At 39.9% G+C, this 25369-nt stretch overlaps 1 protein-coding gene across 1 annotated transcript in view; it reads left to right on the plus strand.

The window, feature by feature from the left end:
• LOC132102806 (zyxin-like) overlaps window positions 1–25165 on the plus strand; it is a 39203-nt gene extending 14038 nt beyond the window's left edge. Inside the window, exons 3-10 of the mRNA XM_059507463.1 lie at window positions 1730–1983; window positions 3237–3332; window positions 3960–4505; window positions 5375–5513; window positions 11694–11863; window positions 12076–12254; window positions 23856–23976; window positions 24072–25165. Coding sequence (XP_059363446.1) covers window positions 1730–1983; window positions 3237–3332; window positions 3960–4505; window positions 5375–5513; window positions 11694–11863; window positions 12076–12254; window positions 23856–23976; window positions 24072–24185 — 1619 coding nt within the window. The 3' untranslated portion in view covers window positions 24186–25165. The remainder of the gene's footprint in view (window positions 1–1729; window positions 1984–3236; window positions 3333–3959; window positions 4506–5374; window positions 5514–11693; window positions 11864–12075; window positions 12255–23855; window positions 23977–24071) is intronic.
• The last annotated feature ends 204 nt before the right edge of the window (window positions 25166–25369 follow it).

A 25369-nucleotide genomic window follows, 5' to 3' on the forward strand; every position in this document is an offset into this window, starting at 1 on the left:
TTTCTCGTTATAACGACTTGTTAGCCTACATCGTTAAATCCTGTCTTACTGTAGAGAAACAGAACATCTCCGCTTATTAACTACCTAATCATGTGCCTAAAAGAAGCACAAATAAAGATATAGGTGCAAACAGAATACAGTGACGTCACCCTTGGTTTTGATAAGCAGTTATTTTATGACACTGAACATGTTGGTGAAACTCATGCATCTAGCAAGAACTTAATACACAAAATAATCATATTGATTCAAGCATTTAACATTTATGAATTAATTAAATGTCAGTAATGAACAAGACTGCACAAATTATAGCGATCACGAGAAAAGGTCCGCGTACAGTAAAGTGGACAGTGTACAACACCCCATCAGTTATATTCAGGTCTATAGTGCCACCTGCTGGCGCAGTTTTGTATCTTCTTAGAGGAAAAGTTGTTATTACAAGAAAACAACTTTCGTTATGTCGAGATAACGAGAAAATTAAGTCGTTATAACTGTTTAAAAAAAAATCTCTGTCCACAATACAAGATACCACATGCCACATGGCCATTCGTGTACACTGTAGCATCATACTAAATAAGACAATTTATAAGATTTACACTATGCTTTCACTCAAAACTCATTTAAATGTTTGTCATTTAAATGTGTGTAATAACTTCCAATTGCGACCTAATGTGTGTTTCGGCCATATTACAGTTATGTTACTGAAATAATATGCTATTTGTAGCCTTTTATATCAAGCTAATCACTACAACTGCTTAGCATTTCTCATGTAAACACCCTGTATTGTTATGAAAATGAATCTCATGAAAATCACATACAAATCATATACTATTGTAATCGTGTGTGTATAGCTTCATGTGACAATGTTTTTCTGTGTTTCTTATGTACAGAGCTGAATGTGGAAGTGTAAGCGTTTCATCAGTAAATCAGTGGAATCAGTAAATTAATAGAAATGATGACTGTCTCTCTGAAACAACGATACACTACTGTAGACGTAGACTAAAAGATGTGGAAACTCAAAACTATTTGAACTTTATTAAAACTATTTGCACTGATTTATTGTGTTGGTTACATTTTTCTCCTTTGTCCAGTGGCTCAGGAGATAAGTCTTTTTGAGTGTAAAAAAAAAACCTCAACGAACTGACAAAATAAAAAATTTTTTGAGTTAATGTAATCTTTTAAAACTGATTTCATAAAATTATCGTTCAGGAACTAGTACTGATGTCAAGGTACTGTTCAAGGTATCGATATTGAGCATTTTTGAACGATACCCAACCTTATTTGTGTTAATATATGTTTTTAATTTCATTAAAAAATAAATGAACTTATAAACAATAATAATAGAATACTTTGCCAAAAATATTATTCTTTTTAAATAATTATATTTTTTAATTGGATTTTTCCTAATTATGATATCAGTAATAGGTTGTTAATCCTTTATTATATATTGAATGTGAGGTGCTTATATAAGAAAGCTTACTCTACTTGGCTGAGAAAGTTAAAAAAAAAAATTTTTCCTGGCATATTCATCATCTGTGTTGTCCATTAAATATCAGTCCTGATGATCTAAATAGTTGTAGTAACAATGTACTGGATGCTAATGTTGGTGCGGTATGCAGATAAGCTATGCTGTCATGCTTTGTGTTGAGGTGAAGAAACAATGCAGAAAGGGATTGTTTTGTTATTGTGAATTGGTGCGAGTGTAATTGAATTCACTGCCTCCGTTCATTAGACTTTCCACCCCCTCCTCCTCCACTGGATGATGCAGAGCTTCCAGCCCCGCCTCCAGAATGCCAGATCATCCCCCCTGCATCTGATGCCCCTCCTCCTGCATTCCCAGCCCCGCCCCCAGTTGCAGAAGACCTGATCCTCCCTGCACCTCCTGAGGAATTAATATCTGTACCTTCTGCCTCCTTCCCCCCGCCCCCACCTCCTCCTCCTCCTCCTCCTCCTCTCCCTGAGACAAGTGCAGGTGTCAGCTCTCAGGTGGGTTTCCAAATACTTGAATTGATTTCAATTTGATTTTAAGTTTTTTCACGCCTTTATGTCATTCTCTATCTTTATGACTTTCTTATGTCTTTTAAGATTAAAATGCTGTTGCACTATACTGACCACGGTTTCATCCCTTTTCAAACCTGTATAACTCAAGTCTGACCAGTGATGCACCACAATTATTTATTTACTGGAACACTGAGACCGAAATTAAAATGTTCACAAAAAAAAAAAACAGTTAATAATTGATTAATCAAATAAATTAATTAAATAATTGTAATTATACATTTTTATAACAACTTTTTAATGATATAATGACTTTTCTATCCATGCATACATTAAAACAGTGACTGTAATAAAAAAAACTTGCTTTCTTGACAAATAATGAAGGCATCTCTAACAGTTTAAGTATGAACATGTAATATATAATGCATATATTTAGGAAAATGCTCTTCTCTAGTGTTATTTTTTTCTATCTGACTATCAGATTTCTTTCTTGTGGACATTTAAATGTCTTTCCAGAGATGAATGTAACGTTATGTGACATTGTTTACAAGCTGTTTTATTGACTCATATTTTTAGTGGGAAGCAACAATTTGAAGTTGACCTCTTGATGAATTTGTTTATTATAAACTCGCAGCTTTTCACTTCACAAGATGCTAATTGATGCAATAAACAGTCAAGTTGCTATGAATGAACAAAGATGCCAATCTAACTAGTCAGTTACTGTTCAAGTCATTGACCATAGTGCCTGATCCTGAAAGTTTTGTAAATTTTAAGGCGTCTGATGACTCTTTAATTTCTAATGTGAAGCAGTGTAGCTGTTTGTCATAGAAAGTGCATATTTCTGTAACCGCAAGACTGTCTTTCTCAGCTCTTCCAAATTTCTAAGAGTGTCATCCTTCTAATTTTGGATTCAAACAGTATTCTGCCCTTTTATTATCACACATAATTTGATCAAATGACTTTAACTAGGCATTAATTATAATCTCAGTTTCCTTCATCCTTATTTATATCTGTTCTTCACACTTTTAATGTTCTCTGGATTGTTTTCAGCTCTGACCCTGTCATTTTCTCTTTCACCTATTCCTTTTTTAATTGTTTGTACTCTGTCCCACACTTTTATTGCATCACATTTATACTCTTGTTATTTTTTTAAGACTACGTCTGGTTTCATGGCTGATCCACCCCTTTTTTTTATTCTCCCATATTCTCTCCTATATTGTCTCTTGTTTTGTTCTCCATAGAGGCTGTTTCAGAAACAGACCAGTTTTGACAGGCAGTTGGGCTCATTGACTGATATGTTATCAGAGATGGAGACTAGCGGACCTTTCAATCCAAAGGTAAACGCAGAGCCTTTAACCTCTGATGTTGTAATCTTGACATTCAGAGTTCAGCTATTTCTCATTCATTTTTAAAACTTAATTGGACGGTTTACCCCCAAAGAATTACAATTTTGTCATTATTTATTCACCCTCATGTCCTCAGTACGACTGACTGTCTTTCGTAAAACAAGATATTTTGCAGAATGTTCATGATGCTCTTTTACATACAGTGGTGAAATATTTCTAAAGCACAATAAAAGTAGTCCAAATGACTATATAACAGAGGGCTAGAGAAAATATGATATTAATTTTACATAATATTTACTAAATCAATTAAATTCAAACAAATCAATGTGAAAACAATTTAACTTGATGAAAAAAAGAAAAGCCTAAAGTAAATAGATACTTGACTTTGATTCTGTAATCCCATTATAACATTTTCACAAATAAAGAAATTAAACGTAAACTAAGCATTTTGTTTACATTTTCCATGACTCTAACTGGAAAAGGAAGGAAAAATCATTTTTCACCGTCTTAATCTTGCAACATTCTGGCACCCCAATTTAGAGATTTTGTAAGACTTAAGTTCCTTTTTTAAGTTCCATCAGATGCGTGACGTATTTCTTTTTGTGTTTGTTTGCTCAGTTGCCTAGCAAGTTTTCATCAACACCAGCGCCAAAGCCAGCAGCGCCTCCACCGACCGCTCGTAAGCCTGCCCTTTCCTTTCTACCCCCTCCTGAGCTGCAGGATCGTCCTCCCCCCGCCCCGTGGGCTGAGGAGCTACGTGCCCGAACACGACCGGCCAATCAGAACACAGCATCTTCCCCCGCACCTGTACAGTCATTTACTAAAGGCCCAGCTGTTGCTCCAAAGAACAACTTCCCTCCCAGTCAGCTGAATTCAAACTTCGGATCCAAAACAGTTGTTCCAGCACCTTCTGGAGGCGCAAGAGGGTTTAACCACGCCGTTAAAACCCCCGCCCAATGCTCTTTCCCACCACCTCCACCTGCCGCCCCTCCCGCCCCCGTTCCTCCACCAGCGAATATTCCTGCCCCTGCACCTACATTCAATCACTCAGAAACATCTCCCACTGGCATACAGCAAAGCTTTGCTCCGCCTTCTCCTGCTGCACCTAAAGCATCACCCGTCCCATCATTCAACAGACCAGCAGGAAACACTGTTCCACCAAAGGTGGGTCTGCTTTAGGTTGTGATGTGATACAGTTATATAAATAAAGATAATGTAAGATAACAAAATCACAAAGAATTTTAGGAGCTGGAAAATAAAGAGATTTTGTGAAGAAAGTACCATTATTTAGTGGAAGGAGACTAGTTTTGTGGTTTTAGGCTTTGTTTTAGTGAATGCAATTTTAAGAGCTATCTTTAATTTTGGTATCATGACAAAAAAAAAGCACATTATGTTTTATGTCAGAATCAAGATGTATTGCAGAGCTGGCTTTGCAGTATAAAGCAGGAATACATGATTAAAGAGAAGCATAAAATAAAAGACAATAAATTTAATGTGCAGATAAGATATTGGTGAGATTTTGAATGGTGAAAACAATTAAGCAAGGATACATTAAATTGGTCAAACATGACAGTAAAGTCATTTACGTCACAAAAGATTTCTATTTCAAAATGTTTTTTTATCATTTTGCCTTTGTTCATCAAAGAATACTGAAAATCAATCAAAAAAAACATATTGATAGTTATAAGAAATGTTTCTTGAGTACCACATTTCTGAAAGATCATGTGACACGAAAGACTGCTGAAAATCCAGCTTTACCAATACAGGAATATATTATAGATTTTTAAAATATATTCAAATATAAACGTATGTTAAATTGTAATAATAGTTCGCAATATTACTGTTTTTACTGTGTTTTTGATCAAGAACATGCAGACATGGTGAACATAAAAGACTTCACTGAAAGTCAATTATAGTTTTACATTACTTAAAAAAAAAAAAAAGAAAAAAGAAATATGCAGATATAGATCTGAAATGATCTTTAAAAAAAACAATGTTTGAATGGAGTCATTTGTGCTGGTGTTGTATTTCAGGTGTCTGGTTCAGGTTCAGGTTCAGGTCCTGGTGGAGCGCCTCTCACTATGAGGGAAGTAGAAGAGCTGGAGAAAATGACTAAGGACTTTATTAAAGACATGGACAAACATCCTCCTGCGATCACCGCTCCAGCTGCAGGTACACCTCACCCTTGTTTACACAACCCACACCCTTGTGATCTCATTTATCTTTTTTATTTATTCTAATATCAGTGATTTCCTTGTTTTGATGATAATTTAAGCATCAGTCATATAGACGTCCATATGGCTCTTGTTTAATGGTCAGCAGGCAAGCTGTGATAAACACTGACTGTGCGATGAGCTTCTCTATCTCCGTTTATTACTCTATTATCAGTGTCTAAACAGTACAGCGCTTCACCTCTCCCTTGTCTGGATTTCTCTGGATGAGTGCTGTAAGGATCTCACTCTGTCTTTGTCAGTATTGAGGACTTATTTGTTTCTTAGTAGCTTAGATGTGTATGTAGGTGAAAGCTTAAGATACTTTTTGAGCAGTTTTGGATTTGATCAGCATACTTTCACATACTACTGAAATACAATTTTATTGGTTTATTAGGTTAACTAAAAAAAGTCTCTTTTTCTTTTCTTTTCTTTTCTTTATTTTTTCTTCCATACTGTGGAGAAAGAAAGTTATACAGGGTATATGGTTAAATTATGACATTTTTGGGGGCAATGAGAGGAAATGCTTGATGATAGAGTGTAATAGAGCCCATCAACTTTTATTTAAGAACGCCTCTACAAAAGGAGTTCATTCAGAGCCCCGCAGATATGTTCATGTGCATTCGGGCCTTTTTTGCAAATAGCCTATAAGTCTTAAAGGGATAGTTCACCCAAAAATCTAAATTATGTAATTAATAACTCACCCTCATGTCGTTCCAAACCCGTGAGACCTCCGTTCATCTTCGGGACACTGTTTAAGATATTTTAGATTTAGTCCGGGAGCTCTCAGTCCCTCCATTGAAACTGTGTGTACGGTATACTGTCCATGTCCAGAAAGGTAATAAAAACATCATCAAAGTAGTCCATGTGACATCAGAGGGTCAGTTAGAATTTTTTGAAGCATCAAAAATACATTTTGGTCCAAAAATAGGAAAAACTACGACTTTATTCATCATTGTCTTCTCTTCCGTGTCTGTTTTGAGAGTTCAAAACAAAGCAGTCTGTGATATCCGGTTCGCAAACGAATCATTTGATGTAACCGGATCTTTTTGAACCAGTTCACCAAATTGAACTGAATCGTTTTAAACGGTTCACGTCTCCAATACGCATTAATCCACAAATGACTTAAGCTGTTAACTTTTTTAATGTGGCTGACCTCTAAGTAAAAATAAACCAATATCCCGGAGTAATGCATGCACTCAAACAGTACGCTGACTGAACTGCTGTGAAGAGAGAACTGAAGATGAACACCGAGCCGAGCCAGATAACGAACAACAGACTGACTCGTTCACAAGTCAAGAACCGGTTGCATCGGTTTTCGGATCACCAGTACTTCTTTCGGACAGTTCGATTCAATAAACCGGTTGAAGAAAACTGTTCACCGGTTCTTTTGCGCTCGACGTAATGGCGTCATTTGCAATGATTGCCCTTGATTCAAGCCTTCGTAGTTATTCAAGGCTCATAACATTAGCACAGAATCAGTTCAGAATCAGTTCGGTTCAGACGCTCTGTGTGTCGGTCTGCTTCACGCTGAATCACACATGCGCAGTATCATCAGCTCCTCGGTTCTCGAATCGTACGCGTCTGACAGAACTGGTTCTTGACTCGAGAACGAGTCAGTCTGTTGTTCGTTATCTGGCTCGGCTCGGTGTTCATCTTCAGTTCTCTCTTCACAGTAGTTCAGTCAGTGTACTGTTTGAGTATAGGGATGTTACGGTGACGGATTTTTTCCACCGGTTAATCGACGTTTAAAAAAAAGGTAATCCCGGTGTCACCGGGGTTGCGTGTCGGGGATTTCGGGTAGCCGAAAATGCGGTCGTGCAGACGTGCACACGTCTCAATTTACTTTCACTTTAATTAGCGGCAATTCAGTAGCATTTGTTTGAATTAATCATGGGTTAATTTATTTTATTCTTAATAAAAATACACAAAACAATAAGACACTCGCTTGTATTACACACACACATCTTTATTGCAAAATGAATAATAACTTAACACACCATGCAAAAACTAAAGCACTTATGAAACACCTTTAAAGTGCATTTATTAACAAAACGAACCACTGCACAAGTATCAAACAAGAAATTATATACAAAAATTCACTATTCGTTAAATAAAGTGCCTGCCTTTTTCAGCAAAAAAAAAAAAAACACAGCACAACCATCGAATATGAAACGAACGAACATCAAAAACTTTGTTAAATAAGGTAGCCTACCCGAATAATCACTGGACACTTAAGTGCAAAAAAAAAACTAATATAAAAATTAAACTCATGTTAAGCTGTTAAAAAAATACACGCCCGGTATGGCGCAGCCGGGGCCCCACCCTGGAGCCAGGCCCGGGGTTGGGGCTCGTATGCGAGCGCCTGGTGGCCGGGCCTCCCCCCACGGGGGTCCGGCCGGGCTCAGCCCGAAGGAGCGACGTGGGGCCGCCTTCCCGTGAGCTCACCACATACAGGAGGGACTGTAAGGGGCTGGTGCTTAGACAATCGGGCGGCAGTCGAAGGCGGGGGCCTCGACAGCCCGATCCCTGGACACGAAAACTAGCTCTAGGGACGTGGAACGTCACCTCACTGGCGGGGAAGGAGCCCGAGATTGTGCGTGAGGTTGAGAGGTTCCGACTAGCGATAGTCAGGCTCACCTCTACGCACAGCTTGGGCTCTGGAACCACACTCCTCGAGAGAGGATGGACTCTTCACCACTCTGGAGTTGCCCATGGTGAGAGGCGGCGGGCTGGTGTGGGTTTGCTTATAGCCCCCCAGCTCAGCTGCCATGTGTCGGAGTTTTCCCCCGGAGATTCTGGCAAACCGTCCGGCGCCTCAGGAGAGGGAAGCAGTGCCCTACCAACGCTGTTTACAGTAGAGGTGGGGAGCTGTTGACCTCAACTGGGGATGTCGTTGGACGGTGGAAGGAATACTTCGAGGATCTCCTCAATCCCGCTGTCACGTCTTCCATTGAGGAAGCAGAGGCTGAGTGCTCAGATGTGGACTCGTCCATCACCCAAGCTGAAGTCACCGAGGTAGTCAAGAAACTCCTCGGTGGCAAGGCACCGGGGTTGGATGAGATCCGCCCTGAGTACCTCAAGTCTCTGGATGTTGTGGGGCTGTCTTGGCTGACACGCCTCTGCAGCATCGCATGGCAGTCGGGGACGGTACCTCTGGGATGGCAGACCGGGGTGGTGGTCCCTCTTTTAAAGAAGGGGGACCGGAGGGTGTGTTCCAACTACAGGGGGATCACACTTCTCAGCTTCCCTGGGAAAGTCTATGCCAGGGTACTGGAGAGGAGAATCCGGCCGATAGTAGAACCTCGGATTCAGGAGGAACAGTGTGGTTTTCGTCCAGGCCGTGGAACACTGGACCAGCTCTATACCCTCTACAGGGTGCTGGAGGGTTCATGGGAGTTTGCCCAACCAGTCCACATGTGCTTTGTGGATTTGGAGAAGGCATTCGACTGTGTCCCTCGCGGCGGCCTGTGGAGGGTGCTCCGGGAGTATGGGGTCCGGGGCCCTTTGCTAAGGGCTATCTGGTCCCTGTACGACCGGAGCAGGAGCTTGGTTCGTATTGCCAGCAGTAAGTCGGACTTGTTACCGGTGCGTGTTGGACTCCGGCAGGGCTGCCCTTTGTCGCCGGTTCTGTTCATGATTTTTATGGACAGAATTTCTAGGCGCAGCCAGGGGCCGGAGGGGGTCAGGTTTGGTGACAACACGATTTCGTCTCTGCTCTTTGAGGATGATGTTGTCGTGTTGGCCTCATCAAGCCAGGACCTTCAGCATGCACTGGGACGGTTTGCAGCCGAGTGTGAAGCGGCTGGGATGAGAATCAGCACCTCCAAATCCGAGGCCATGGTCCTCAGTCGGAAAAGGGTGGCTTGCCCACTTCAGGTTGGTGGAGAGTTCCTTCCTCAAGTGAAGGAGTTTAAGTATCTTGGGGTCTTGTTCACGAGTGAGGGAAGGATGGAACGGGAGATTGACAGACGGATCGGTGCAGCTTTTGCAGTAATGCGGTCGATGTACCGGTCTGTCGTGGTGAAGAAAGAGCTGAGCCGCAAGGCGAAGCTCTCGATTTACCGGTCAATCTACGTTCCTACTCTCACCTATGGTCATGAGCTTTGGGTCATGACCGAAAGGACAAGATCACGGATACAGGCGGCCGAAATGAGCTTTCTCCGCAGGGTGGCTGGGCGATCCCTTAGAGAGAGGGTGAGAAGCTCAGTCACCCGGGAGGAGCTCAGAGTAGAGCCGCTGCTCCTCCACATTGAGAAGGGTCAGCTGAGGTGGCTCGGGCATCTGTTTCCGGATGCCTCCTGGACGCCTTCCCGGGAAGGTGTTCCGGGCGCGTCCCACTGGGAGGAGACCCCGGGGAAGACCTAGGACACGCTGGAGAGACTATGTCTCACGGCTGGCCTGGGAACGCCTCGGTGTCCCCCCAGAAGAGCTGGAGGAAGTGTCTAGGGAGAGGGAAGTCTGGGGTTCTCTGCTTAGACTGCTGCCCCCGCGGATAAGCGGAAGAAGATGGATGGATGGATGGAAATCGGACACCTGCTGCTTTACTGCGGCGCTCGTTTCGCAAATTACGAAGGCACGTAGTCACTAACTGAATTAAGTGCTTTATTGCTATAGGCTAAAACTTCAACACGATGGGGACGGTGCCGGTGGTCAAGTGCTATGACCGGTAGGTGGGTTAAACACAGTGTATCACCGGTAACACCGACTATCGCAACAAGCCTATTTGAGTACATGAATTACTCCGGGATATTGGTTTGTTTGAACTCAGAGGGAGTGTCAGCCACATTAAAAAAGTTAACAGCTTAAGTCATTTGTGGATTAATGCGTATTGGAGATGCGAACCGTTTAAAACGATTTAGTTCGATTTGGTGAACTGATTCAAAAAGATCCGGTTACATCGAATGATTCGTTCGCGAACCGGATATCACAAACTGCTTTGTTTTGAACTCTCTCAAAACAGACCCGGAAGAGAAGACAATGATGAATGAAGTCGTCGTTTTTGCTATTTTTGGACCAAAATGTATTTTCGATGCTTCAAAAAATTCTAACTGACCCTCTGATGTCACATGGACTACTTTGATGATGTTTTTCTTACCTTTCTGGACATGGACAGTATACCGTACACACAGTTTCAATGGAGGGACTGAGAGCTCTCGGACTAAATCTAGAATATCTTAAACTGTGTTCAGAAAATAAATGGAGGTCTCACGGGTTTGGAACGACATGAGGGTAAGTTATTAATGACATAATTTAGATTTTTGGGTGAACTATCCCTTTAATATTAACGTTATGTTGTATAAATAACGAAGCGTATTCTACATTAAATTATGAGTTTAATCCCATTGATTAAAAACTTGCTATCAAATGCTCACTCTACTGGTCATCTTCAGCGCACGCAGCTCAAAACAGAAATGCAGAACATTAATAACTTAACTTTATAATGAGAGCACTATTGTAAAAATTGTGAATTGTTAGGGCTTCGCTGACATTGTGTTAACTATCTTTTAATCAAAACATAAAAACATTATTTACCCCGTTTGTATCTGCGAGACATTTGTTACACATTTTCCCTGTTTGTGTTAACATCAGTAATTATGACTGTCGGATGTCTGACTTGACTCAATGTATTTTGCCCCGCCCCCAAAACATATGATTCGACTATCAGTCGAATATCAGCAAGATTCGAAAATTCCGATTCGACTATATATATATATGTATGCATGTGTGTGTGTGTGTGTATGTATATATGAATATATATCTATATTTGTACCAAGCACTCAAAAAACACAATAAATTTCATGTGTGTTTGCACACACTTAGCGAATAAAGCTTATTCTGTTATGGTTGAATCAAAAAGGTGAGAACCATACCCGTAATAAACCTAAATATACCCAAATTAATTGAAAAGTGTAGTAATAGGTTTTTTTGTAGGTAAGATTGATCAGGAATGATTTAAGGCGGGGCTTAGGGTCAATTAGTGAAGCTGTGCTGATGAACTGAGAACTTTTAAAGCACAACAAGGGCGTCTCCTGTCACCCAGTTATCACCCTAGAGACTAATCTGTGTTTACTGCTCCACAGTTAACCTTTCTTTACCTCATAAATCCCATTCGTAATATGAAGGTAATTGTTTCTTTCAGAGGTGTGTGGTAATTGTGGAGAGGCTCTGTCTAGTTCTCAACCAGCAGTAAGAGCGATGGATCAGCTCTTCCACTCGCACTGTTTCTGCTGCGTGACCTGTCAGCGCCCCCTGCAGGGCATGCAGTTCTACGACCGCGACGGGACACCTCAGTGCGACGGCTGCTACATGGTGAGGAAAACCTGTTTAGACATGTGAAATAATTACAGATTTTTGGTTTAGATTTCTGGAATCAGAAGAAGATAATAGGTATGCAATTAACCAATTTGAATACTTTGTTAACATGTGGGGACTTATCCAGAATTGTTTTCAGACATTGTTCACTCATTTTGTTCATTAAAGTGTGGCATTGTTTTTTCTTGCTGTGATTTGTGTGTTTCCAGAGTTCTCTGTCTGTGTGTTCCCGTTGCGGGGAGCGGATCACAGATCGTGTGCTGAAGGCGGTGGGCCAGTGTTTCCATGCTCACTGTTTCCTCTGCACTACCTGCGGCTGCACCCTGGAGGGAGCTCCATTCATCACTGATGACCAAAACAACCCTTACTGTGTCAAAGATTACCATCGGTGAGCCAACACCAAATCACAGACCAGTCACCAGAAAATCAGAAATCTCTGTTATATTCCACAGCATTTGAACTAATTATCCCATTCAGTCAGTCATCAATGTTATAAACAAATCGGTGAGATTTAATATGGGTTGTTCTTTAACTATGGACAAACTTCCCTAAACCACAAGTTTTGAAATTAGTTTCTTTCATTTTGTGGTGGGAATCAGTTTTTATAGTTTTTTGCGATTTGTTCATTTATTAGTTATCTTCTTATGTATTCTAAATGCATTGAAGTAGCATTGAAATAAACAACTGCATCTTTTTTTATTTAAATTACATTTATTCATTTAGCAGACGCTTTTATCCAAATCGACTTACAAATGAGGCCAGTGGTAGCAATCAAAAACAACAAAAGAGCAATGATATATAAGTGCTATAACAAGTCTCAGTTAGCTTAAACACAGAATATGTAGCAAGGGCTTTTAAATAATATAATAAATAAAAAGAAAACAGAATAGAAAAAGAATAGAGCAAGCTAGTGTTAGAGGTCTTATATATATATATATATGTATATATGTATGTATGTATGTGTATATGTATGTGTATATGTGTATATATATATATATATATATATATATATATATATATATATATATGTGTGTGTGTGTGTGTGCATGCGCGTAATTTGCACGGGGTTACGGGGGTCATGACCCCCTCAAAAATCAAATCCAGCTAATATAACCCCCCCAATATCATCACATCATTCAGATTAAAATAAATATGAAATATTCCGAATGAACACTTTTGTTCATTTCTTTATTAATTTCATTTGCCAGCAAGAAAGATAGTATTATATTTTAAATAATCTGTAATGTACCCCCCCCCCCCCCCGCCCACCGCACCGACTATTTGGTATTACCCAAGTTCTCTACCAAGTTTGTTCACTATTTTCGCATGCGCAGTCACTGTGATGAATGCTTGGAGAAAGGTGCATGATGAAAAGGACACTGAAAGGCAGCCAGTCGAGCCAGACAACAATTTTTCATTGTTGGTCGACACCAGCCAAAAAGAGGAAAAATCCTGACCAAACGGAGGTACCCATATTGCTAAGTTAGCTGTTAAGTTAGCTCAGTGTTTCTCAAAGTGTGGGGCGCGGGCGCGGCCCACTGGTGGGGAATAACGTAGAGACATGACAAGTGGGGCGCGACAAACAGGTTTTGTGCCCATCTTTTTAATTCCTTTATTTATTGACCATACACTCAAAACAAAACAAAGACACATTTAAACGTAAGCCTTACTTAACCTTTTCACACGTAAGTTTAAAAGTTTAAAAAAAGTTTTTTAAAAGTGTTTCAAGGCGACCGTTATTGATCGTAGTATCACTTTATGGTTCCCATGGAGACGCGTCATTCATTGCTTGTCACACCGCGCTGAATGACTGATGATCTGCTTTTATTTCCTTTTTTATTCAAAATTTCACAAATTTGTTAGCTATTAGGATATATCTGATATTCCGATTGTCAAATATGTGCAAGTGGATGTGTTTTGTTGTTCAAACACCTTATAACGATCGCGTTAGTTGAGCTGTATGTGCAAAGTATTTTAGGTATCTTATTAAAATAGCTAAAAAAAAAATTTAAATACGTACATTATTAGGAATTTACCACCTCCGGCCCAATTTGAGATTATTTATTTATTTATTTATTGTTCTTTTTGCATGGAGTTTGCTAAGTGACAAAATTAATCAAAGCACAACTAACGTTAGTCCACACAATTTTCTCAGTTTCTGAATTTGATGTTATCAGAGGCTAAATGCAAACACAATTTTTTTTTATCTACTTTTGAGTCTTATTTCTTGCAAAGTAATAATATAATTGCACTTTCATTTTCTCTATTTGAAAGTTTTTAATGCTGTTATTTGATGTTGAGTTTTTAAAATGTGATGTTAATAAAATACATTTTAACAGTTAAACTTAAAGCCTAGTTTATTAACATTTTGTTGGGGTGATTGGGGACCAGGTGGGGCTAGGAACCCTTTCCTACCTCTGAAGTGGGGAATGGCAGAAAAAGTTTGAGAAACACTGAGTTAGCTGATGATTTGTTTTGTTGACTGGAGTTGGCTGGCTAGATATTCATTTGCCAGTGACCTATGAGGTAAAGCCAGAGGGTGCCAGGGACTGTGTAGAACCAATGTCACTGAATTGTAACTTAAGTTGCTGTTTGCTCCAATACAGTCACACGTTTTGGGGGGGATTGCATAATTTACTTGTGACTAGAGATGTCATCCATTGACAGCTAGCTGCTATGGGCTATTTCAGAGGTTACGCCACTCCTTTTGAGCGTGCACACCTGTACTGTACACACATACAATAAATTGACAACATTTGTTGCACACTTGAAACAAAATGTCTTCAAAAGTATGTAGAAGGTGGTTACATTTATTTCCATTCCAGTAACTTCACAAATTACATTTCCGTTTGCACTTGTAGGCTATGCTGCTTTAATTTCTTTGTTCCTACTATTTCGTTTATTTTCTTGAACTGCTATTTCTTATTCTGGACTGCCACCTACTGGATAGAAAAGGCAACAGCCTAGTAATTATGTGAATAAAAATCTACATGTTTGAATGGCCAAAAAAAGGATAAATCATTCCACACATTACCTTGGTGTTAGGGTTGCCTACTCTGCACATGTCATTGAAAGTGAGTGGTAACTTCAGTCATTTGCATTTATCGTGCTAAAAATCTGACACCAGACACTATGCTATGCCCGACCCAAAGGGAAAATTATAATAAAAGAGAGACATGTTGAACTTTAAAGTCTATAATGTTGGTTTGGCTGTTAATTGAAATGGATGCATGCATGTGATTAATTTAGATTATTTAATTAGAGTATGTAATTCATTAGATTTTTTTTTAAATCGATTGACAGCCCTAAATATTATTATTATTATTATTTTGTGGCAATCTTAATGTGCTAGTAAGTGGGCAAAAGGTGTTTAAAATGCTTTCCAACTTTTTGGTGAGGGAACATGCATTCTCCAAAACTGATTAGGATATACCGCCTTTCTCAAACCATCTGAACATTAACTGAGATTTTTATATATATCAGGAAGAGGGAAATGGCCAAGGAGGCGTTAAGAGAGAGACAGATGACCAGAGAGAGAGAGAAGGAGGCGACAGAGGAGGAACAGAAATTGTAGAAGGAGAGAGAGAAGGAGGCGACAGAGGAGGAACAGAAATTGTAGAAGGAGAGAGAGAAGGAGGCGACAGAGAAGATAGAGCAATTGAAGGAGAGAGAGAAGGAGGCGACAGAGGAGATACAGCAATTGAAGGAGAGAGAGAAGGAGGCGACAGAGGAGATACAGCAATTGAAGGAGAGAGAGAAGGTGGTAACAGAGGAGGTACAGCAATTGAAGGAGAGAGAGAAGGTGGTAACAGAGGAGGTACAGCAATTGAAGGAGAGAGAGAAGGAGGTGACAGAGGAGGAACAGAAATTGTAGAAGGAGAGAGAGAAGGAGGCGACAGAGGAGATAGAGCAATTGAAGGAGAGAGAGAAGGAGGCGACAGAGGAGATACAGCAATTGAAGGAGAGAGAGAAGGTGGTAACAGAGGAGGTACAGCAATTGAAGGAGAGAGAGAAGGTGGTAACAGAGGAGGTACAGCAATTGAAGGAGAGAGAGAAGGAGGTGACAGAGGAGGAACAGAAATTGTAGAAGGAGAGAGAGAAGGAGGCGACAGAGGAGATAGAGCAATTGAAGGAGAGAGAGAAGGAGGCGACAGAGGAGGAACAGAAATTGTAGAAGGAGAGAGAGAAGGAGGCGACAGAGGAGATAGAGCAATTGAAGGAGAGAGAGAAGGAGGCGACAGAGGAGATACAGCAATTGAAGGAGAGAGAGAAGGTGGTAACAGAGGAGGTACAGCAATTGAAGGAGAGAGAGAAGGTGGTAACAGAGGAGGTACAGCAATTGAAGAAGGAGAGAGAGGAGGAGGCGACAGAGGGTCAGGTGACCAAAGTGAGGGAGAGAAAGCACAGAGAGGCACAGATGACCAGGTAAGAGACCTTAAACAAAATTGTGCATGCAAACATACACTGTCAGAACACTGATGTTCTGTGAACTGCGTGTGAATGGTGTCAAGTACCTTATAAAACTCAACTCTGTAGTATTGCATAAGAGTTTTAGGACTAAAACCACTTGATTCTCCACTATAGCGCTTGGGTGGTTGTCAAACTCTTGGCATTGTTATGGGTTTTAAGTCTAAAGAATTCACAACTGTAGATGCTCTCTGAAAAAGTCTTGACTTAGGCTATCTTGACATTGACATTGCTCATTGTGCCTAGTATTTTGTTTTGAATAAGAGGATTTGTGTAAAGCAAGTAATTTGGTTCCTGTGGTTTCCTCACAGAGGGTCACATGATGAGGGCAGCAGTCAGGCAAATGAGCAGGTGAGAACGCAACATAATTTAGCTGTGAATAGTGTTATTGATATGTACAATACATTCATTAGGATTGTTATTTCAGAGAGTAACACGTTTTCATGTCATGTTTAAACACAGAATATTGAGCCACATGTCAGGGACCAGTCGAACACCGACAACAGGGACAGAGAGGGATTTGATGTTTCAGACATCATCACCTGCACAAAGCCTGCACAACCTGATCCTAAGTTTATAGTAGTGCAGAAGTGAGCTAACTGTGTGTTGTCTTTTCAGCAAAAATGGTTCACAACTTTTCCTTGGTTGCATTACAGTGCCACTTTACAAGGGGTCATATGTTTTCACTGTGCCAAGGTTTTTTTGAATCAGTCAACATTTGCAAGCAAGTGTGACCCTGCCTTTGTAAGTGTAGGCTTTAGAAATTGGAAAAAGGCTATCCAGAGGTTCTCAGAACATGCAAAAAGTCAGTTGCATATCCATGCCATGAACATCTGTGCACAAAAAGGTAACACTGTGGCTTCACAGCTTTCTTCAGCTGTTGCCAGACAACAGGAGGAAGCAAGGTATGGATTGATGAAGATTGTAGGCTCCATCAAATACTTAGCTAGGCAAGGTTTAGCTCTACGAGGTCATGTGGAAGAGAAGGGTAATCTATCCCAACATCTGAAAGAAAAGGCAGAAGATGACCCTGCTTTTCAGAAGTGGTTAGTGACACACAAGCAGGATTACACAAGTCCTCTCATTCAAAACGAAATACTAGGCATAATGAGCAAAGACATAATAAGAGGAATAGCTGACACTATTCGATGCCTCCCAGTCACACAGTTTGCCTTGATTGTTGATGGGACACAAGACATATCAGGTCAAGAACAAGAATCTGTATGTCTTCGTTATGTGGATCATGACTTAAATCCTCATGAGGAATTCATTGGGATGTATTCAGTGCCTGAGACCACAGGAGAATCTCTTGCAAATGTAGCATTAGATGTAATCTGCAGACTAAATTTGCCATTGTCAGCACTGCGTGGGCAGACATATGATGGTGCAGCGAATATGTCCGGCAAATATTCTGGAACACAGGCTCACATTAGGAAGAAACAACCACTTGCTTTATATGTGCACTGTGGAGCACACTGTGTTAATTTGATAGCACAGAAGGCATGCACAGCTTCTATAGTTGTGCGAGATGCCCTTGACTGGGTTCATCAATTAGGAGTTTTGTGTGGACAGTCTGGCAAATTCAAACAGATGTTTCATCAGATTGCGATATCTGACCATGGAACCTCAAGTGCCCTGAAACCACTCTGTGAAACTAGGTGGACTGTTAGACACGGTGCCATCCATTCTGCTTTAACACAGTATGACTCTATCCTCACTGCCTTGGAGGAAATGGCAGGGACTAACTCTCCCACTGCAGCCACTGCAAATGGTCTATTTCAGCAGTTTATGAGAGGCAGTACTGTACTTGGTCTTGTGATGGCACAAGCAGTTATTGGAGAGCTAGAGTGTCTCAACAGGTCTCTTCAGAGAAGGACACAGACTGTTTCTGGCATGCAGGCTGCTGTTTGTAAGGTTCAGTCTACTCTCAGGGGCAAGAGGAGTGATGATGCCTTCCAACACCTTTTTGAGAGGGCATCTACAGTTGTGAATTCTTTAGACTTAGAACCCATAACAATGCCAAGAGTTCGACAACCACCCAAGCGCTATAGTGGAGAATCAAGTGGTTTCAGTCCTAAAACTCCTATGGAATACTACAGAGTTGAGTTTTATAAGGTACTTGACACCATTCACACACAATTCACAGAACGTTTCCAGCAGGGTGGTCTTCTTACCCTACAAAAGCTGGAGAACACCTTGCTTTCTGGAAAGATTGATCCGGTGGTTCATGACTACCCAGAAATTAATGCCCAGCTGCTGGAAATCCAGCTACCTATGTTCAAACATAATTACATGTATGGTTCCTGTGGAGAGGCAACAAACATTCTCAAAGATTTGCCAGTAGAGGTGCGAGGCTTGTTTACTGAAGTTGAAACTCTGATCAGATTACTCCTTGTGGTACCAGTCTCGTCCTCTGAGGCAGAGAGGAGCTTTAGTGCTCTTAGACGATTAAAGACTTGGTTACGCACAACTATGACACAGCAGAGGCTGAACCATGTTGCAGTTTGTCACATCCATCAGGACAAATTGGACCTCTTAACTAAGAAGTCAGTGTGTGCACAGTTCTTTTCTTTTGCACCGAGACGTAAACAGGTGTTTGGTGCTTTTATCTGAATGGTATGTGTGTTAAGTTGCAGCCTTGTTGTAACATACCTTAAAATGTGATTTACAGATAGGCCTTCTTTTGTATTTACATGCTTTTGTTTAGATTTTGTTAGTGGATGGTGAGTTTTGGTGATGCCCACCAATATGTGAAATCTGTTCAGAATAAAGGTGCAAGCTGCACTCCAGTGTGCCACCCTGTATTGTGTAATGTATTGAGAGTTGAATTGTGCATAATACATTTGCTGCATGTAGGTGCCAATACAGTGATGCAATTGATAAATCTTTAAGTTCTTGGTTTTTTTTTTTTTTTTCATAAGATATTGAACACACACAAAAAATCAATTAAGTGGAAGCTGCCACTGCTGGCTAGTGCTTAAAGACTTAATTTAACTACTGTGTCATTATGGCATAAATAGTCAAGTGAACAGCTGCATTTACATTAAGTAGCCTAAATCAGTAAAAGTATCACAATGTATTTCTAATACAGGAACGGCAAATTAGCATGTTACCTTTTACACAAGTAAATTATTCAATAATTCGCTCGCTCACTCAGCAATACAGGCTGAAGGCTCGTTGCAAAATGGCCAATGCGTTTAACAGGGAATCCAAAGTGCACCCAAACACCAGACCTGTTGGTTATTGGAGGATCTTCTATTTCTGGTCTGTTAAACGCATAAGCCATTTTGCAACGAGCCTTCAGCGCGTACTGAGTGAGCGACAGTGTTGCCAGATTGGAAATGTCCAAGTATCGTACCAGAAGTTCAAAATTATCGTATTTGGAAGAAAATTATCGTACACGAGTCAAAAGGGTTATTTATCTATTCTAAACCAACAACATTTTGACACTACCTGCAAATTACCACAATAGATAACAAGGCGTATTGTTGGACGGAAGCAGTGAGACAAAATACTATCCCATTATTTTCAGTGACTGTCTGCTTCGCGGCGCATATTAAAACATATTTAAATGATTTTTAACACTTGCTTTGTCGCGTCCAGTGAAGAAGGAATTTAGCTGTTGCTGCGTGGTAGAGTTGTGACGTTCGCGAACGAACCGATTCTTTTGAACGGCTCATAAACATGAACGATGGGAGCCGAGTCGCGGCTGGAGGGGAGCCGTTCTTTCTGTCGTTCTTTTATCCTATGCGTGTTTCACACAGATGCACACAAATGAGCTCCTCCGCGAGACAGAACAGTTATGGGGGAGGGGCGCACCCAGCGCAGGCCAACCCTTTATAGCGTGGTGATATTAGTTATTAGTTGTGCATGTTCATTGCAGCCCACTTTGTTATTGTTCATTGACTTGAAGGGGCTGATGTCCTATTTGCAAAGTTTACAGTAGTAATAGTATGTAGTATAGACATTTCCATTTTATTTATTCTAATTTTATCTACTTTAAATACTGTCACTGTCTAAGCAGAGGGATTTGTGCAACCCTATGGAATATAGTCCACACATGACAAACGAGGTAATAATCAATATTTCAGAGTAATTCAAACTCAGATATTGGTGTGTGATATCTGAGTTTTAATTATTTGACTACAAATCTCACCTCATCATTCCTCCCAGTGATTATTTCCAGGATAAACTGAGATGCCTCCAAGCTGGCTTCTTAAAACTGACTAAATATTTAAAAAGAGCCAAAAGAGCCGTTCTTTTGAACGGCTCTTTGAAAGGAACGGATCGCGAAGATCCGGATCCCGTCAAAGAGCCATAAATCCCATCACTACTGCGTGGTGCAGTTAACTCCACATCTGAGCCGCTGTCATCGGAATCCTGCGTGTTGCCAGATGTTGAAGGGGTTCTTGCTGTCATGGACCGCAACTAGTGCTCGTTGGCTTTAAAGCAGGGCACTCAACTGCATTCTTAACACACCCTCAGGTGCACACGAACGCATTTAGAGTGTCTGTAATGAGCCGATTTAGTTTGAGTAAAGAAGCCCTATGACTGCAACTACTATCATTTAAATTTTCATAAAATTCTGGAATTATCGTACATTACGGGATTTTTTTCAGTATTGATCGTACATCGTACAGAGGTAAAAATTATCGTACAAATACGATAATTATCGTACGTCTGGCAACACTGGTGAGCGAGCGCCTTACTCTGTAGTGCAGTGATCCTCACTATTTTTTTTCACAAGAGCCACATTGGCAGAGCAAAATCAAAAGGCGAGCCTTTTGGACATCCCACAAAAAAGAAATAACACGGCCAATACATTTTCGTTTAAGAACAGATTTACTTTAATAGTGGGATGAGCGAAAGCTGGCATGCATGTCAAACAAATTGCCCCCAAAAGAAAAAAAAATCTTTGTTTTCAGTGCTGATGCATTCATGTAACATTTAAGGGCACCTAAAAGCTGTCACAACGAACCGGCAAAATTAATGATTATGAATATGTAAAATATAGCAGAAGACATTTAATTTTTTTTTATGTCTGTCGGCTAGAAAGATGCTGACTCGTGATCTTCGCAGTAGTGAACGCGCCTGAGAGAAATGCACATTTCATACGGGAGGGAGAGCAGTCTGTTTTCTTTCGTTTTGAATTGTTTTGTTTAAAAGTAGACATTTCAAGCTTTATATATAGCCTATTTGTCGGGTCTGTGAGGCAAGTAGGCTATACGCTGAGTTTCGGTTCATTCATGAGACAAACTCCAGGTTCACACCGGCTCCTTCGTATCGTGGTTATCTATTTTCTATTTACTTCTTATTAAATCCAGACAATTGGTTGATGAAACCTTGATTAAAATTAAGATACAATTAATACAAAACGAAATCAAATTTAAAGACAGGCTTTGTGCTTTCTGTTTGAGGTCTCAGTGAAAGTTTTAAAGCAGTCTTAGTGCCGCTGTCAGAGCGCTCACGTCCGTAGCGGAGAACTGTCCCGTCCATAAGATTTTTTTTTTTTTATATACATTTCTAAATAAATGCGACTTATAGTCCAGTGCGAGGCTAGGCCTATATGTTATTTCTTCTTCATGGCGCATTTTTTGACTGATTCGCCTTATAGGCTACTCCGGAGCGACTTATATTGATAGGCTACACCTGTATGAACTCTCATTTTACTTTTTGAACTCCATTATTGAGCCGAGTTTTGCTTGAAAATAGTCTACTGTTGATGACTGTGCAAGACTAATGGATTCAGGGTCAGGCTTGAATAAGCATGCTTCAGACTCGTGGTGTGAGCAGAGCGAAATTGGAGCGGGAAATGCGACGCTCCGTCCACCGTCCTTTTGAAATTGCCGCTGTGCGCTCTGTCCAAGATCCGCCCGCTCGCGCTCCCCGCTCGCTCCCGCCTCACATGCTCTGATGGCAAGTGGCAGTGTGATACTGTAAGCTACTATGCGAGCCGCCAGTTATAGCTTGACGAGCCGCGCAATGAGTAACTGTGCTGTAGTGGAAAACGTAGGTTTTAAGAACATGCTTAATGTAATTGAGCCCCGTTACAATATTCCTTCACGAGCTCATTTCAGACAGACCGTAATTCCTGCTTTGTTCCAAAAAACATAAGCCCTATAGAGAACCAATTGAGTAAAAACACACTCAATATAAAGAGTTATAGAGTTCCATATAAAAAGTTAAATCTTTGTATTTGTTCATAACTAATATAACATTTTCATTTTTTTTTTATAAGGAGCTGTTTTTGTTTTATACAGTATGCTGCTAAGAAAACACCATAGAAGATGGGTAAAGAATTAGCTCCATCATTGTTCAATGTAAAAAAAAAACATACTTTGTTAGTTTTAATAAATAAAACATTTTTATAAAAATCAAGGAAATTTATCTGCTAATTTTTCTTTTTGCTGTATCTAAAACGTACCGAACCGAACCGTGACACCAGTGTATTGTATCGAACCGAACCGTGAATTTTGTGAACGTTACACCCCTAAAATATATATAATATATATATATATATATATATATATATATATATATATATATATATATATATATATATATATATATATATATATATATATATATATATATATATATATATATATATATATATATATAAAATTGTATAATAAATGAAAAGAAATAGAATACAAAAAGATTAGAAAGGTAGTTAGATTTAGAATAGAATTAGAATAGTGAGTGTTAAAGTTAGAGGGTCAAATAAAGATGGAAGAGATGGGTTTTAAGCCGATTCTTGAAGATGGCTAAGGACTCAGCTGCCCGGATAGAGTTGGGGAGGTCATTCCACCAGGAGGGAACATTTAATTTAAAAGTCCGTTAATTTAAAAGTGACTCTGTGCTTCTTTGCGATGGCACAATCAAGCGACGTTCATTTGCAGAACGCAAGTTTCTAGAGGGCACATAAGTCTGAAGTAATACATTTAGGTAAATGGGTGCAGAGCCAGTGGTGGTTTTGTAGGCAAACATCAATGCCTTGAATTTTATGCGAGCAGCTATTGGAAGCCAGTGCAAATTGATAAACAGAGATGTGACGTGTATTCTTTTGGCTCATTAAATTAAACTTATTTAGAGGTATTTATGAGCATTTATGAGTATTTATTGGAGTAAAGTTTAGTGTGTTGGAAGTTATGCAATTTGAGCATTTGTATAAAAAGTTTATGCAATAATTTTCACACTATATATTCTGAAATGGCTTCATTTTTTATTTTATTTTTCTCTCACTTTGTATAATTGTTATGATGGATTTTCATATTTTAAGATTGAAAGTCAGACTATGATAAGATTAATACAGTAAAATCGACAAGCAAAACTCATTTTAAAATAGATAGGCAAATGAAAAAAAAGTTTTGTGAACACAAAATAGTTTTTAATAGAATAGAAATAAAAATCAACACTTGGGAGATAAAAGTGCCTGGAGTTATTAGAAACAAATTCAATACAATGTTGCAAAAAAAAAATTCTATATCTTAACCTCACTCCGTCTTGTTCTCTCCCTCAGCCGTTTCTCTCCTCTTTGCGTAAGCTGCAATGAGCCGATTGTTCCCGACCCTGGAAGTGAAGAGACCATCAGGGTTGTTGCCTTAGAGAAGAACTTTCACCTGAAGTGCTACCGCTGTGAGGTGTGGAGACCTTTACCTATTTGAACCAGCCACAGATTACAAAAATGATGCTTCTTAACTTTCAAATAAAAAATGTTAACTTTCTTTCATTGCAGGATTGTGCTCGGCCCCTTTCCATAGAGGCAGACGCTGATGGCTGCTATCCATTTGATGGCAAAATTCTGTGCATGAAATGCCACACCCAACGTGCCAAGCAGGCCAAAAATTGATTGGTGGAACTTGCCACAAACCTAAACCAAATTTAAGACACCTAATTGTGTTTATGAGTGTTGTACTTCTCTTTTCCATTTCACATTGTCATTTTCTAATTTTCCTCATGTTTGCTCAATGAAAGTTTCGTCGTCTCTCGACAAAGCTCTGCTGCTTTTTTCTGAAAGGCCTTATTCAGAGCTCGGCCAATAGCTTGCCCTTGTGTCCTTCTTGTAGGGATTGATGTGTGCGAGCACAGTGTTAGTGCCGCCTCCGTGTTGAATGTTACACACAACAGTTTTTACCCCTAGATTAATATGTAAAGTGTTAGAGAAGTGATTTTTAGGACTGTTTTTTGGCTTGAATTTTTACTGTAGTGGCTGATTGGGTGCAGAGGTAATGTACTGCACTGCCGTCTCAGCTCAGCGAGCTATACGACTCCCAGCATGCCTTTTAAAAAACATCCATAAATTGTACCACAGCTGACTACTGAGGTGAGACGTAAAGTCTGTTCATCCACAGCCATCCATGCACTTTCAATAAGGCTTTCCGAAACATACCTTGTAGTTGCTGAGAAGGGCTCTGTGTGAAATGTAGTCGCGACGAATGTAAAAGAAGCAAGAACAAAGGCAGGGAAAGATGAAAGAACACCGCAATTTGTGGATTTGCAATGCATGCTTCATTTATAGAACTGTTTAGCTGTAAATGAACAAATATTTTAAGAAGCACATTCGTTTTGTCGTAAAACGCATCGATCAAAATATGTGCATTGATTATCATAGCCAGTATAAGTGCAGTGGTTTTTCACTCCATTAGGTGTTTAGCAATTGCACAAACGTAGGTCAGTTTGATGAAAAAGTATTTCCAAAGTAAAGCACATCAGCTGACTGATCAAGTATATGACATTGTAGCTAAAGCTTTTTAAAAGCATCTGGATTATGGATGGTATCATCAACACAAATGCTTTAGGATATTTTGGTAATATAGAGCAGAATTATGAAAAAACTGTGCTAACATGATTCTAAAAACAAACTGAACTATGAATTTTTAACAGCCACCATCGACTGTGATTAATGCACAAATTTCCAGTTTTCCACCGTTTTGTTTCATGTTTATTTTTGTCTGTGTTTATGATAGAAACTACGGTCTCACTAACACCACTTATTTTGGCTTTGAGAGGTAGCACTGATATTATTTTCAGAAT

This window comes from Carassius carassius, chromosome 24 (genome assembly GCF_963082965.1).
Source record: "Carassius carassius chromosome 24, fCarCar2.1, whole genome shotgun sequence".
NCBI classification, from domain to species: Eukaryota; Metazoa; Chordata; class Actinopteri; order Cypriniformes; family Cyprinidae; genus Carassius; species Carassius carassius.